The sequence below is a fragment of the Psittacula echo genome, assembly GCF_963264785.1.
Source record: "Psittacula echo genome assembly, chromosome: 23".
Lineage (NCBI taxonomy): Eukaryota > Metazoa > Chordata > Aves > Psittaciformes > Psittacidae > Psittacula > Psittacula echo.
This window is the reverse complement of record NC_137748.1, coordinates 5,121,156-5,133,457: the sequence shown is the minus strand read 5'-3', so window position 1 is coordinate 5,133,457 and position 12,302 is coordinate 5,121,156. Positions and strand designations below refer to the sequence as shown.

Sequence of the window (12,302 nt, the reverse complement as noted above, 5' to 3'; positions counted from 1 at the left end):
GGGAGGATCACTGCACCTTGGGGCCCGGGGGGCCGGGAGGGCCGGGGCGCACGGGGCAGACGCAGCCGGAGCCGTTGTGCATCTGGAGAGGGAGAGAGCGGTGAGTGCGGGCTGGGAGCCCGGCTGCAGGGTGCGGGGTGGGTGCCCTGCGCCCCGCTCACCTGCACAGCAGGATCCACCTCTGGGGCTGGGGGCACCGGCCGAGGCAGCCCCTTTGCTGTTGTCTGTGTGGAGGAGACAAGGGGCTGAGTCTGAGACCCCTGAGCACCGTCCCCATCCCCTGCAGCACCGTCCCCGTCGTGCCCTGACAGCCCACATCCTATAGAGCCCGCCAGCCGGGGGCACATCCCGGGCTGTCTCTCGCAGCCCCCCTGGGGATCAGGGCCCTCCACCACCTTGATCTGCAGGAACTCCTCTTCCTCCGCGCTCCCCTCGAAGATCTCCGGGGCGACTGTGGGTCGCTGCTGCTGGGATGGATGGACAGGGAGTGCTCAGTGTGGGGCTTGGGGGCATGAAGGACCCCTCCACAGCCGTAGCTGCCTGGAGAGCAGGTGGGGGCTCAGCACATCGCTGCTGTGGGGCTGTGCCATGTGTGGGGATACCGGGAGCTGCGACAGCTCCTTCCCATGGGATAGAGGAGGCTGAGCCACGGCCGGAGCAGGGCCCGTTGCCCTGCCTGGGCTGTGTGACTGTGCAGCAGGGCACAGATAAGGGGAAGGACAGGGCAAGGAGCCCTGCAGCGACTGGGGGCTTTCGGGAGAGCTGGAGGAGCTGGGGGGGGGGACACCCTGCCCGGGGAAAGGCACCTGGCCTCGTGTGTGTGGTGGGGCATGGCCCAAACCCTTCCCCGTGCCCCTGGCGAGGGGGTCCCGACGTCTGGGGGCTGTTGCCACCGGGGGTTTGCTCAGCAGCATCTTCCGAGTGGGCTCCACGGCATCTCTGTCTGCAGGAGCAAAGGGGTGATGGGGTGGGAAGTGGTGGGGCTGCCACAGCAGCCCTGGACCCCAGCATCCCACACCTCACCCTCCAGCCTTATGCCAGGGGTTCCCCTCTTTTCTGGGGTGCAGGAGCCAGGGATGCAGCGAAGCCATGTCCTGTGCCTCCATACCTACCTTCCTCCCCATCCAGGATGGGCGCTGTGGGGCTGGTGCCTGGGTCCGGGGTGGTGTCGTCCAAGCCCAGGGGATAAAACCACTGGGCCGTGGCAGAGGGCAGGTGCCCGGCCAGCACCCAGAGGATGCAGAGCACAGGGAGGAGGTGCTGGGGGCTGCCGGACCCCATGCCGCTGCCTCGGGGCCGGGCTGCCCAGGCTGGGGGTCCTGGGCTCATCCCGCTCGCCTGTGCTGTCTGCTCCCGGCACACGCGGTTATCACAGCGGCCCCCCCGCGGCCCGACACGCCCCTTGCCCGCCCCGGCACCCGCACCTACGGGCCGCATCCGGCGGGAGCTCAGCACCAACATGGCCGGGTCACTGTCCAGGAGAGAGGGGGGGCAGCCGGGAACCATGGGGAAGGGAGCCAGGGCCGGGAGGAGCTGATGGAACCAAGGCGAGGGCGGGCTGGGGAGGAGATGCTGCCTGGAAATGGGGAGTAAAACCAGCGAGGAGGGGGCTGGCTGAGAGCAGGGGGCATTGACCGTGGTAAGCAGTCGAGTGCTCTGCGGGGGCTGCTGGTGCTGGTGCCAGGAGGGGACTCGGGACTCAGGGGACTTGGGGGTCAGTGGGGCTGAGCCCTGGGGACAGGGGAGTTATGAATGTCCTGCAGCATACGTGATACCTCTGCCCTGTGGTGTGTGCAGTCATCGTGTCCACAGAGGGTGCAAAGAGCCCTGCGTGTCGCTGGCTCCATCAGGGCCACCTCATTTGGGGGTCTCCAGCCCCCTCTGACTCCCAGACCCCCTTCTGCCACTGCCTTGCGCTAACCTGCAGCCTCTCTCCAGGCTCCAGACCCTGCTGGGGCAAGTGGCAGGAAGGCAGCAGCCAGGCTGGGCCCCAGCAGCCTTGGGGACCCCAAAGAGCCACTGAGGTCGGGAAAGCTGTGCTGGGAGCCCCAAGAGCCCTGAGGCCAGGGGCAGGGGGAGCTGGGCTGCACCAAGCACCATGCACTGAGCTTTGTGTACTGGGTATCAACCACCATGCATGCGACACCCTCCTTGGTTGCAGGGCTGTGATCGGGGAGGGGGGCAGCACGGCTGTGGGTGCCTCAGCTCAGTCCCCCTCTCTTTGGCAGGATGGTGCTGGGACAGGGAGCTGGAGGAGCACATCGAGAGCATCCCTGTCCCCTGCACACGCTGCAGACACAACAGTCTCGGCAGCAGGCACTCGGAGCTGCCAATGCCTGATAAAGTGCTGCGGGGCTGGGCACGTGTTTGGGTTTGGTCCCTGCTTGGGCACTGTGTCAAGGCTGGTGCCTCTGCTCCGAGTCATGGCCACTGCAGCAGTGCCAGGCAGGGCAGGAGTTCCGGAGCAGTGCCCAGTGCTGATGCCTTGCAGGGCCCCTGTGGCAGATGGGAGAGGAAAAGAGGGGCTGGGATGCATGGGCGACACAGACCCTGCCTGCCTGTGTCCTGCTGGCACACTTGGTGCTTCCTGATTCTCCTGCACAGGAGAGAGATGGTCCTGGGAGCTCTTGCAGCCAGTGCCACCAGTGCTGGCAATCCAGCCCCAAGATACCAGTTTGAGCACTGGATGAGTTCGGGGTTTTTAGCCTGGGCCCTAATCCTCTCATCCCACTCACTACACTTGCAGCAAGACCCAGTGTCTGGGTATTTAATGACTGTTAATCACCATGTATGTGGTGCAGGGCACAGTCACAAGCCCCAGCAAACCTGCTACTCAGCCAGGTCCTCGGTGGGATGTGGTTGTTCCCTGCACATTGTGCTTGCCCTACAGTGCTGCATGGGCTGGGCTGGTTCCCTTGTCCCAGAAGGTGAAGGCCATCTTCTTGACAGGATGCACCATCTCCCTTCTGGTGCCGTTGGTGGGGATGGCTGGGGTGGCTGTGGTCATTTCATTACTTTGTGTGGCACAGGGTGGTGTTTTTGCTATCCTTGTCCAGGGCCAGTGTGGTGACAGGGCCGGCACACAAGTGCTGTGGGGCAACTGTGTCCCTGAGTCTGCAGGACAAAGCTCCCTGCAGTGCGCAGCTGCTCCTCATCCCATGGCATGAATTCAACAAGTCTCTGCTTTACCCTTGCTCGCAGCTCATCCTGTCCCTGGGATGGGGAGAAGGGCTCTCTGTGCCCTTGGACCGCAGCAGCGAGCCAGGCGTGTTGGGGACAGCTTGCGCAAAGCTTGCGCGGGTGCCACGGGCATTCACACGGGGCAGCGAGGCTGCGCTTGTACCGGAGCTCATCCCACCCCCAGAACCCCGCTACCGCACCCAGGGGGGTTCCCCCGGGCAGGGCGCTGCGGGTACCGGCGGGGCCGGCCAGCGGGGAGGGATTCCGGGGCTCCCTCCCGCCCGCCTCCCGCTTTTCCCGAATAGCCGCTAGGTGCCGGCAGCTTTCAACTTATCCCGGGGCCGTGCGGGGCGCGGGGAGCCGCCGGGTGCGGGGCCGGGTGCGGGGGGAGCCTGCGGGGCCTCCCCAGCGCGTTCCGGGCAGACGGGGCTGAGCTGCCCCCAGAGTGATGCCGCTCCCGCCGGGACCCCCGTACCCGGGGCCCGGAGCCCACCCCGGGCTGCCCCACGCGGGAGGTCTTGGCCACAGCCCCCGCGATGCAGCCCCGTAGGGTGTCTGCGTTCCCCCCCCCCAGTTCATCCCCGCTGCTCTCGGGCCCGGGCTGGTGCCGGGGCGGCTGGAGGGGGCGGCGGGTGGGCTGCGGGGAGGAGGGAGCAGGGCCGGCGGTCTCCGCGCTGCGCGGAGCCGGAGCTGTCCCGCCGGCGGTGCCGCTGCTGCCGCCGCCCTCCCCGGTGCTGCCACCGTCGCCGTCGGCGGGGATCGGTTCTCCCCGGTGGCTTCCCGGTGTCAGCGAGGGCGGCCCCGCCGGTGGCCCCGGTGCCGGCGGCGGGAGGTGTGGCCAGGGGCCGCATAAAGCCTCCGCCGCCAGCCGAGCGCCGCCAGCCGCGGGCCGGAGCGCGGGCGCGGGGCCGCCATGCGCGGGGCCGCCGGGTGCGCGCTACCGCCGGTGCCACCGGTGCTACCGGTGCTGCTGCTGCTGCTGCTGGCGGCGGCGGCGGGGCTGGGCGGCGGCGAGGAGGCGATCCAGTGCCCGCCGTGCTCGGAGGAGCGGCTGGCGCGCTGCAAGGCACCGCAGGGCTGCGCGGAGCTGGTGCGGGAGCCGGGCTGCGGGTGCTGCGCGACCTGCGCCCTCGGCCGCGGCACCGCCTGCGGAGTCTACACCGCCCGCTGCGGCGCCGGGCTGCGCTGCTACCCCCCCCGCGGCGTGCCGCGGCCCCTGCACACCCTCATGCACGGCCAGGGCATCTGCACCGACCTGGCCGACGTCGAGGCCATCCAGGAGAGCCTCCAGCCCCCAGGTAAGGCCGGCCCCGGGCGGCAGCGGGGAGGGGGGTGGGTGCCGGGGGGGTCCCTGCCCATGCAAAGCCTGGTGGCAGTGCACAGGCAACCCCTGTGTGCCCCAGGCTGCTCTCCACTCACTTGGCAAGAGTCGGGTCCATGGGGCCGGGGGCTCAGCAGGGACCCTGTGGCAGGATGGGATGGGGCAGCCTGGGACGGGCATACAGGGAGCATGTCCCAGTGGTGCTGAGCTGCGTGAGCTCTCACAGCTGGGTACCGGTGGGTCACGTCTGTGCCATCCTCACCCAGCCTGGGCACAGCTGTGCCATGGCCACTGCAGGAGCAAGGTGCTTCCCAGAGACCTGTCACTGGCTGTGCCCTGGTTGCAGTGTGCCCCTGGACGTCAGGGCAGCACCCGTGGTCTCTGGGACAGGTCCCAGCTGTCCGGGAGGCTGCTGCTGCACGGTGACCCCTGCGCTGCTCCTTCCCGGGGATGTTGCCCACGGCTCTGCAGGGAGGAAACAGGAAAGAGGCCTCGGGGCACCTGCTTCCCTCCCAGGCAGGGCAGGCTGGGCTCTGCTGGGGCTTTGCCAAGGGCCGTGTCCTTCCCACGGCCGGACAGGGCAGTGGGATGCAGGCAGGGCCAGGGCAGAGAAGCTGCCTCTGTGTGTCTGCCCCAGGACCCTCTTGCTGATGATCGTGCCAGCCCTGTGCTCAGGCAGGGGCTGGGGCTGGGAGCAGTCACATTGTGACTTTGACAGTGGGAAGGGAGCTGCTCCTGCCCATGGAACTGGTCCATTGGTGGGCCTGGATGCTGTCACATCCCCATTTCCCCATCCTGTGAGCTGTGCTCAGGACCATGTCCTCTGGAGCTAGGGAGCAGCGTCCTGCCACGGGATAGTCCATGGGCTGTTCTGGCCCTGTGTGCCCATATGGGGTCACCCAGAGCTCCCCAAGGGGCAGAAGGGGCTGGGGCAGTGTCTGTCCCTGTCCACCTTGATGGCCAGATCCCAGCTCCATTCCCTCCTCGTGTAGCTGGTCCACGGCAGCTCTGCTGGTGTCCCATAGTGAGGAATGCCCTTTGTGGATGGGCCCCTCCAGCTGCCCTTCTCCAAGGACAGGACATCATCACGAGTGCTCGGCATGGGATCCGCTGCAGAGACCCCCTGCTCTGCCTGTCTGTCCTCATCCCACATCCTGCAGGAGCTGTCTGGGCTGCCTGGCCCGGGGCTGCGTGGGGCTGCCAAGGCCTGTTGGTTTTGGCTGTGCCCCTGGTAACGCAGCATTTTTTCCCAGAGCCTTTAGGAAACAGACTTGCAGATTTTTCCCTTCCTTCCCGCCGTGTTTTGGCCTTGCTGGGCACGGGTGGGTGGCCGTGGGAGCCGGGCTGGCCCGCTGGGCTCTGTGCCTGCCTGCAGCATCGCAGGTGGCAGGATAGGGGAGCACCTTCCCCTGGGACACCCCACAGCACATTGCTCGGTGCAGCCCTGGTGGGAAGATCCCAATGGGATGTCTGAGCCGTGCATCCCTGTCCCACTCCAGCAGCTGGAGCAAGTGGGAATGTGGGGCTGGGAATGTGGGCTCTGTCACTCCCACCATAACCCTGCCTGGCACAGTGAGGGCATCCCAGCATTCGATGGGTCCCCTCTGGGTAAGGAGAAGGGGATTAAATGCCTGTTTAGGGGCAGGGGCATAGGGAGCGGGTGCCCCCGGGGCTGAGCGGGTGCCGGGGAGCAGAGGCTGCAGCAGGAGGGTGGCTGGGAAGCGGTTAACGTGCAGCTCGTACAGTCAACACTTTGTCTGGGGGCTCAGCCCAGGGGGGCTCTGCATTCCAGGGAAGAGGCTGGGATTGAGGGGGCTGGGCTTGGAGCGATGCAGCATCATCGCCAGGAAAGAGCCTCTCTGCTCGCCCAGGACCTGCAGCACCGTGGGATGGGGCTTCCTAGGAGCTGAGGATGCTGGTGGCTGCTCTCCTGACACAAGACCCTCACCCGTGGCTGTGGGTCTGGGCACCTTGTGCAGGACCCTGGTCTCTGCTTCCCACTCCCAGCCCTGCCAGCTCCAGGCTGGCTCCCGGAGCATCCCGCTGGTCAGGCCAACCCCAGGAGGTTCCAGCCATGGGTTTTTGGCACAGCCTGTGGGTGCCTGGGGGAGGTGACGGCTGAAGCCGCGTGTGGCAGCCGGGAAGAGGTGAGGACGTTTTCCGCAGCGCACATGACAAGTGATTTAATGCTGGTTAAATAATTATGTCTGGGAAGAACTGACCCCACGGGAGCTGCGTTCATCCCACGTGGTTGCTGGAAGCAGCGTCTGGGACAAATCCTATTCCCTTCCCATGTGCAGTGACTGGGAGGGACAGTGGTAGCTGTGCCCAGCTGGATGGCTCAGGGATGGTGAGGACAGGCTGGGTTCATCATGGTGGCCACACTGCATTCATCTGTCCCTTTCTGCCCTGGCAGGGGGCCCTGTTCCATCCGTCACCCGGGATGGTGTCTGGCCTTTGCCCATGCTTGGGTTTTTCCAGGCTGGGCGCTGCTCCCAGCAAGGCTCCAATCCCTACCAGGAATCGTCTGCATCCCTGTATCCCGACCTCACCTCCACTGGACTCACACTGGGCACCGAGCCAGGAGGCGCACATATGCTTGGCCATGTTTGAGCACAGCAAAGGCTCAGCACCATGTTCCCGCAGGATGAGGACGGGCTTGGCTTCCCAGAAGCATCCCTGGCCAAGGGGCAGGAGATGCCTGTGCCCAGCCGCCCCTGTGCCTGGCTCCCTGTGCTCCGCCGGGACCAGCGCTTTCCAGTACAAGCACAGAATTCCCTGTGCCAGTGCTTGCCAAGCCAGGAGCCCCGGCAGGCAGGAGAGCCAGAGCTGCTGGTCCCCGCCAGGGACACCTGCCGGCCGCACCAGCCCTGCCTGATGGGGAAGAGGAGGATGCCTGGACCCTGCAGCTTGTGTTGGCCATGGGCACATGGATGTGTCCCTTCTGGCTCCCTCTGGTCCTTTGCCCCTGGGCTGGTGGCCTGGGGCAGCAGGGCTGGAGCTGTGGGGCCCTGACACTGTCCCTCTCCCATGGACACACTCACTGCCCCGCGCTCTCCTCCCATGGGAACCATGTGGTGGAGCCGGAGCCCTTCCCGGCTCCCTTGGAATCACAAGCTCCACATGTGACCAACCTCATCTGCAGCTCCCGTTAATTGAAGTTGATGCTGAATGACCCGTTTGTGTCTCCCGTCCACAGCTCGAGCAGAAGGCCGGGCAGAAACCCTCCTCCTGCCAGGGCAGGGCGGCCAGCGCGGGCAGCACCGGTTCCCATCCCATTGTGCTTTTTCCACGTCCTTTTGTAAGGAGTTCCCTCATCCAGCGGGTGCAGGAGGATTGCCAAGGGCGGCTCGAGCTGCTGCCTGTCTCTTAGTGGGTGAGAAAATCACCCCGAGGACTGCAGTGATCCTGGAGGGATCCTGGGTCTGTGTGCAAGTCGGGGACCATGGGCAGAGAGCTCTGTCCCCGGAGCCGAGTGCAGGACCAGGAGGCTCCTTCCTGCCCGGAGGCACTGACGCTTCATTTGACCTTAGGAGAATGTTATTGGCATCTGGTTTTGTTTAAGCTGAGGGATGTGATGCTCTGAAAGCAGTTGGCTTTCAGGGGGAGGAGGGGGTTGGTCCATGCCAGGGCTGGCTGAGGGCTTCCCCCAGGCAGTGCTTCCCAGTGCCTTTCCATGGCGCGGTGGTGGTGCCAGGACTTCGGCTTGGTGGTCCCCAGTGGTGCCAAAGCTCCCACCTGGCTCTTCCCTGTGTGTATCCCCGAGGAGGTGCAGGGGGAGGCCAGGGAGGGAAGGAGCTCTGCTGCCAGCGCCCGCTTTGTGCCACGGCCCCGTGGTTGGTACCACTGGGGCTGGCATCGCCCTGCGGCGGGTGCTGGAGACTTTGGGTTTGTGTTTCAAATTTCAAGGGCATGAGCCATTTCCTGGAAAAGTTAAAAAAAAAAGGACAAATTAGACAAAAAGCAAATAACACGAATTGAAGGAGAAAGCTTCGATCCAGGCTTTGCTGTGAACTTTAACCAGGCTGCTGGGAGCTGGTCCAGGAGCCGTGAACCGCAGGGGAGCTGGTGGGAGACCAGGGCCGGGATCCCATGGGGATGTGGCAGGCAGGAGGCTGTGGCTCTGACCCTGCTGCCTGCCTGTGGGAAGGGCTGGTGCTGGGCATCACCCCGGCAGCCTCCATCCCTGGTGCTGTGGGGCCCTGGGTGCTTCCCGTGCTGCACCATGACCGCCTCCTGCCTGGTTTGGGAAGGTTTTTCCCATTGCTGGCTGCAGTATTGATTAATACAAGCCAAATCCTGGGATAAGCTCAGGCAGGAAAGGGCCCTGGCTGCTTTCCTCTTGCAGCCCAGGCGGGTTGGGAGTCAAAACACTGCCTGACGTGGCTCTGAGTGCAGGCAGGACCCAGCTGCCCAGCGTGTCCCTGTTCTGCAGAGCATTAACGGGCCCCAAGCTGGAGTGACCAGCAGCTTCTTAAGAAACAAAGTGGCCCCAGGAGCTGGGTCTCATGACACCTCATCCAGCTGCCAACATCTGGGATCGCAGTTTGGCTGCGCTCCTGGCACAGGCGAGGATGCCAAGCGCCGCCTTTCGGGATCGGCCCTGTGGGAGATTAACTTTCTTATTCCAGGAATTCTTCTTTCATGTCTTTGCGGGGGCTGTGCCCTGCGGCAGAGCACAGCTCCGGTCCCAGCCATGGCGCCCGGTGCTGCCCCAGGCCTGGCGGGTGCTCAGCACCGTCCCGGTGCAGCCCCAGTGCCCCCGTTCCTGTTGCAGCTCCTCAGAGGCAGCTTTCTGGGGGGATCAGGATGCTCTTGGAGCTCTCTGGCTGTGCACCCCATGGTCACCTTTCAGCCCTGTGGATGCAGTGCATGTGTCTGGCCAGGGCACAGCCAGACCCTCGTGCTGTGCTGTCACTGGGGGAACTGCCCATGCTTTTGCTGCACGCGTTTGCAACCCTACAATAACAGACACATGGCAATAAACCTGTGAATCGTGGCTAATGAGTTGTCAAAACTCTCAGGAGCCTTTCCCAGTGCTACAGTGCTCAGCCCAGCATCAGGAGGGGACCCAGGGCTGGGGGTGATGCCCATGGGGATCAGAGTTTCAATGCAGGGCTGAGCCCCCTCTTGTCTGTGTCCTTGCAGAGAAGGAGGAGATCGACCACCCCAACAACAGCTTCAGCCCCTGCAGCATCCACGACCGCAAGTGCCTGCAGAAGCAGCAGGCAAAGCGAGTCAACAACGGCAACAAGATGCGCAACAGCGGGAGCCCGTACCCCCGCGAGGAGACACGGCCCATAGTGAGCACCGGGCTGGGGAGGGCAGGATGGGTGCTGAGCAGCCCTGGGCTGTGCTCCAGAGTCGGGGTGCTGGGGTGTGGGGCTGGGGGCATCCATCATATCCCCCCCTTCCTGCAGGCGCAGGGCTCGTGCCAGAGCGAGCTGCACCGGGCGCTGGAGCGGCTGGCCGCCTCGCAGACCCGCACGCATGAGGACCTCTACGTCATCCCCATCCCCAACTGCGACCGCAACGGCAACTTCCACCCCAAGCAGGTAGGACAGGGTCACATCCCTCATGACGGTGCCACTTGTGTGGCTTGGTCGGGCTGGGAGCAGGACACAGATGATGAGGGCAGGAGCCACCGGTGGGAATCACTCTTCAGGGGGGGATAGGGGTGGCAAAGCTCCCCATGAGAGCTCCCGGTTGCCCCAGCCATGGGAATGGGGCTGTGGGGACTGGGCTGAGCATCCCTCCCTGAACCTGTCCCCTCAGTGTCACCCGGCGCTGGACGGGCAGCGGGGCAAGTGCTGGTGTGTGGACCGCAAGACTGGGGTGAAGCTGCCCGGCTTCCTGGAGCTGAAGGGGGACTTGGACTGTCACCAGCTGGCAGACAGCATGTGAGCGCGACCGGGACACCCGCCGGGGCTGCGCAAGAGAGGGAACACGACTGTCGAGCAGCTCCTGTGTGCCGGGGGACCCTGCCACGCACAGGGCACGGCACCACGACCTGCGCCATGACCACTACCTGCCACTGCCAAGGGGTCCCCAGCACACCTCCATCCTGCACGGACACTCGCTGTGACTGATGCTGCACTGGGGCTGGTGTCACCGCAACATCCTCCTGCCCCTCGATGCTGCTCCCACCCCGTGGTAACCCTCTGGTTTTCGTCCTGGCCCCCCGTGCAGTGGTGTGGCCATGGACATGCCAGCGGCTGCATCAGCAGCATCGCCCCTGCCCACTGTGCATTGTGTCCACGCTGGACCTCTGCATGTGGCAGCAGCAGAAGTGCCTCATCCTGCCCTGCCTGGCAGCCGGCATGGACTGGGGGTGCCCAAAGAGACCCCCCCCACTGCCACTGCCTGCCTGGAGCCCTTGCTGCCTGCACCTCACCCAGTGTGTGTGCACCACGGGCACTGCAGCCACAAAGAGCAATAACAAACCTTCCCTCTCCCCACTGCAGCCCCCCAGCTCCACAGCCTGGGTCCTGCCTGCCCCATGGCCCAGCCCCATTCCTGCACAGGGACAAAGCCAGTGGCCGCAGCATTTTCCTCCCATCCATCCATCCATCCATCCATCCATCCATCCATCCATCCATCCACCCATCCACCCATCCATCCATCCATCCACCCACCCACCCATCCATCCATCCATCCATCCATCCATCCATCCATCCATCCATCCATCCATCCACCCACCCACCCACCCATCCATCCATCCACCCACCCACCCATCCACCCATCCATCCATCCATCCATCCACCCATCCATCCATCCATCCATCCATCCATCCATCCGTCCATCCATCCGTCCATCCGTCCATCCGTCCATCCATCCATCCACCCATCCACCCACCCATCCATCCATCCATCCATCCATCCGTCCATCCGTCCATCCGTCCATCCGTCCATCCATCCACCCATCCACCCACCCATCCATCCATCCACCCACCCACCCATCCATCCATCCATCCATCCATCCATCCATCCATCCATCCATCCATCCATCCATCCCATCTCCCCATGCCAGGTCCCCATGGGTGAGGGGGGTCATGCACCCCCAGGCATGTCTTGTCTTCTTCCAACTTGGCCAACATGACAAAACCAGGATGAGTTTCTGGCGCATCCCAGTGATGGGATCTTCAGGTTTCGCCAGCACCGAGTTCGCAGCTGGGAAACTGTCACCACTTTTGTAGCAGTTTTTTTCCTTAATTCCCTTTTTTGTATTATTGTTTAAGCTGGGCTGGAAGTTTTCACCTGAGCAGCTTTAGGTGAGGAGTGGCCTTGCCGGCTGCCATGGCGGGTACCAAAGATGGAGGGGATTTTGCTGATGCCCCCCCCAGACCCCCCTCCCGGCTCCATGGCCTCAGTGGGAGGTTTTGGTTTTCCGTGTGGATTCTCCCTGGTGGGTGCCAAGGCCCCGATGGGAAGGAAATGTTTCAGTTTTAGTGAAACACCCTGTGCCTCCCAGCAGCTACCCCGGCACAGCATGGCACAGCATGGCACAGCATGGCACAGCATGGCACAGCACGGCATGGCACAGCAGCTCCCAGCACCAGCGAGGATGTCCCCACGTGTCTCGGCAGCAGTGCTGCCATCCCGCTGGCCAGCGCTGGCCGGATGGTGAGGACGGAGCAGGGACGGGGCTGGCACCGGGCTCAGTGTTGCCACTCATCAGCACGGCTGCGTCTGGCTTCTCATCCATGTGCTGGTGTCCTCGTGTCACATCCCGTGTCCCCAGGTTCACGTGCCCCAGCCCGGCTCAGTGCCTCGCTGGGCTCCTGCTGGATCCCCTGCCTGGC

General features: G+C 64.5%; 1 protein-coding gene across 1 annotated transcript; it reads left to right on the top strand.

Moving 5' to 3' along the window:
• Positions 1-4,093: 4,093 nt before the first annotated feature.
• Positions 4,094-10,405, top strand: IGFBP4 (insulin like growth factor binding protein 4; the record flags this gene model as incomplete). The annotated part of the gene is made up of 4 exons (XM_080633486.1): positions 4,094-4,478; positions 9,650-9,804; positions 9,922-10,056; positions 10,277-10,405. The coding sequence occupies 4 exons, from the start codon at positions 4,094-4,096 to the stop codon at positions 10,403-10,405; spliced, it is 804 nt and encodes a 267-aa protein (XP_080489612.1).
• Positions 10,406-12,302: the final 1,897 nt, after the last annotated feature.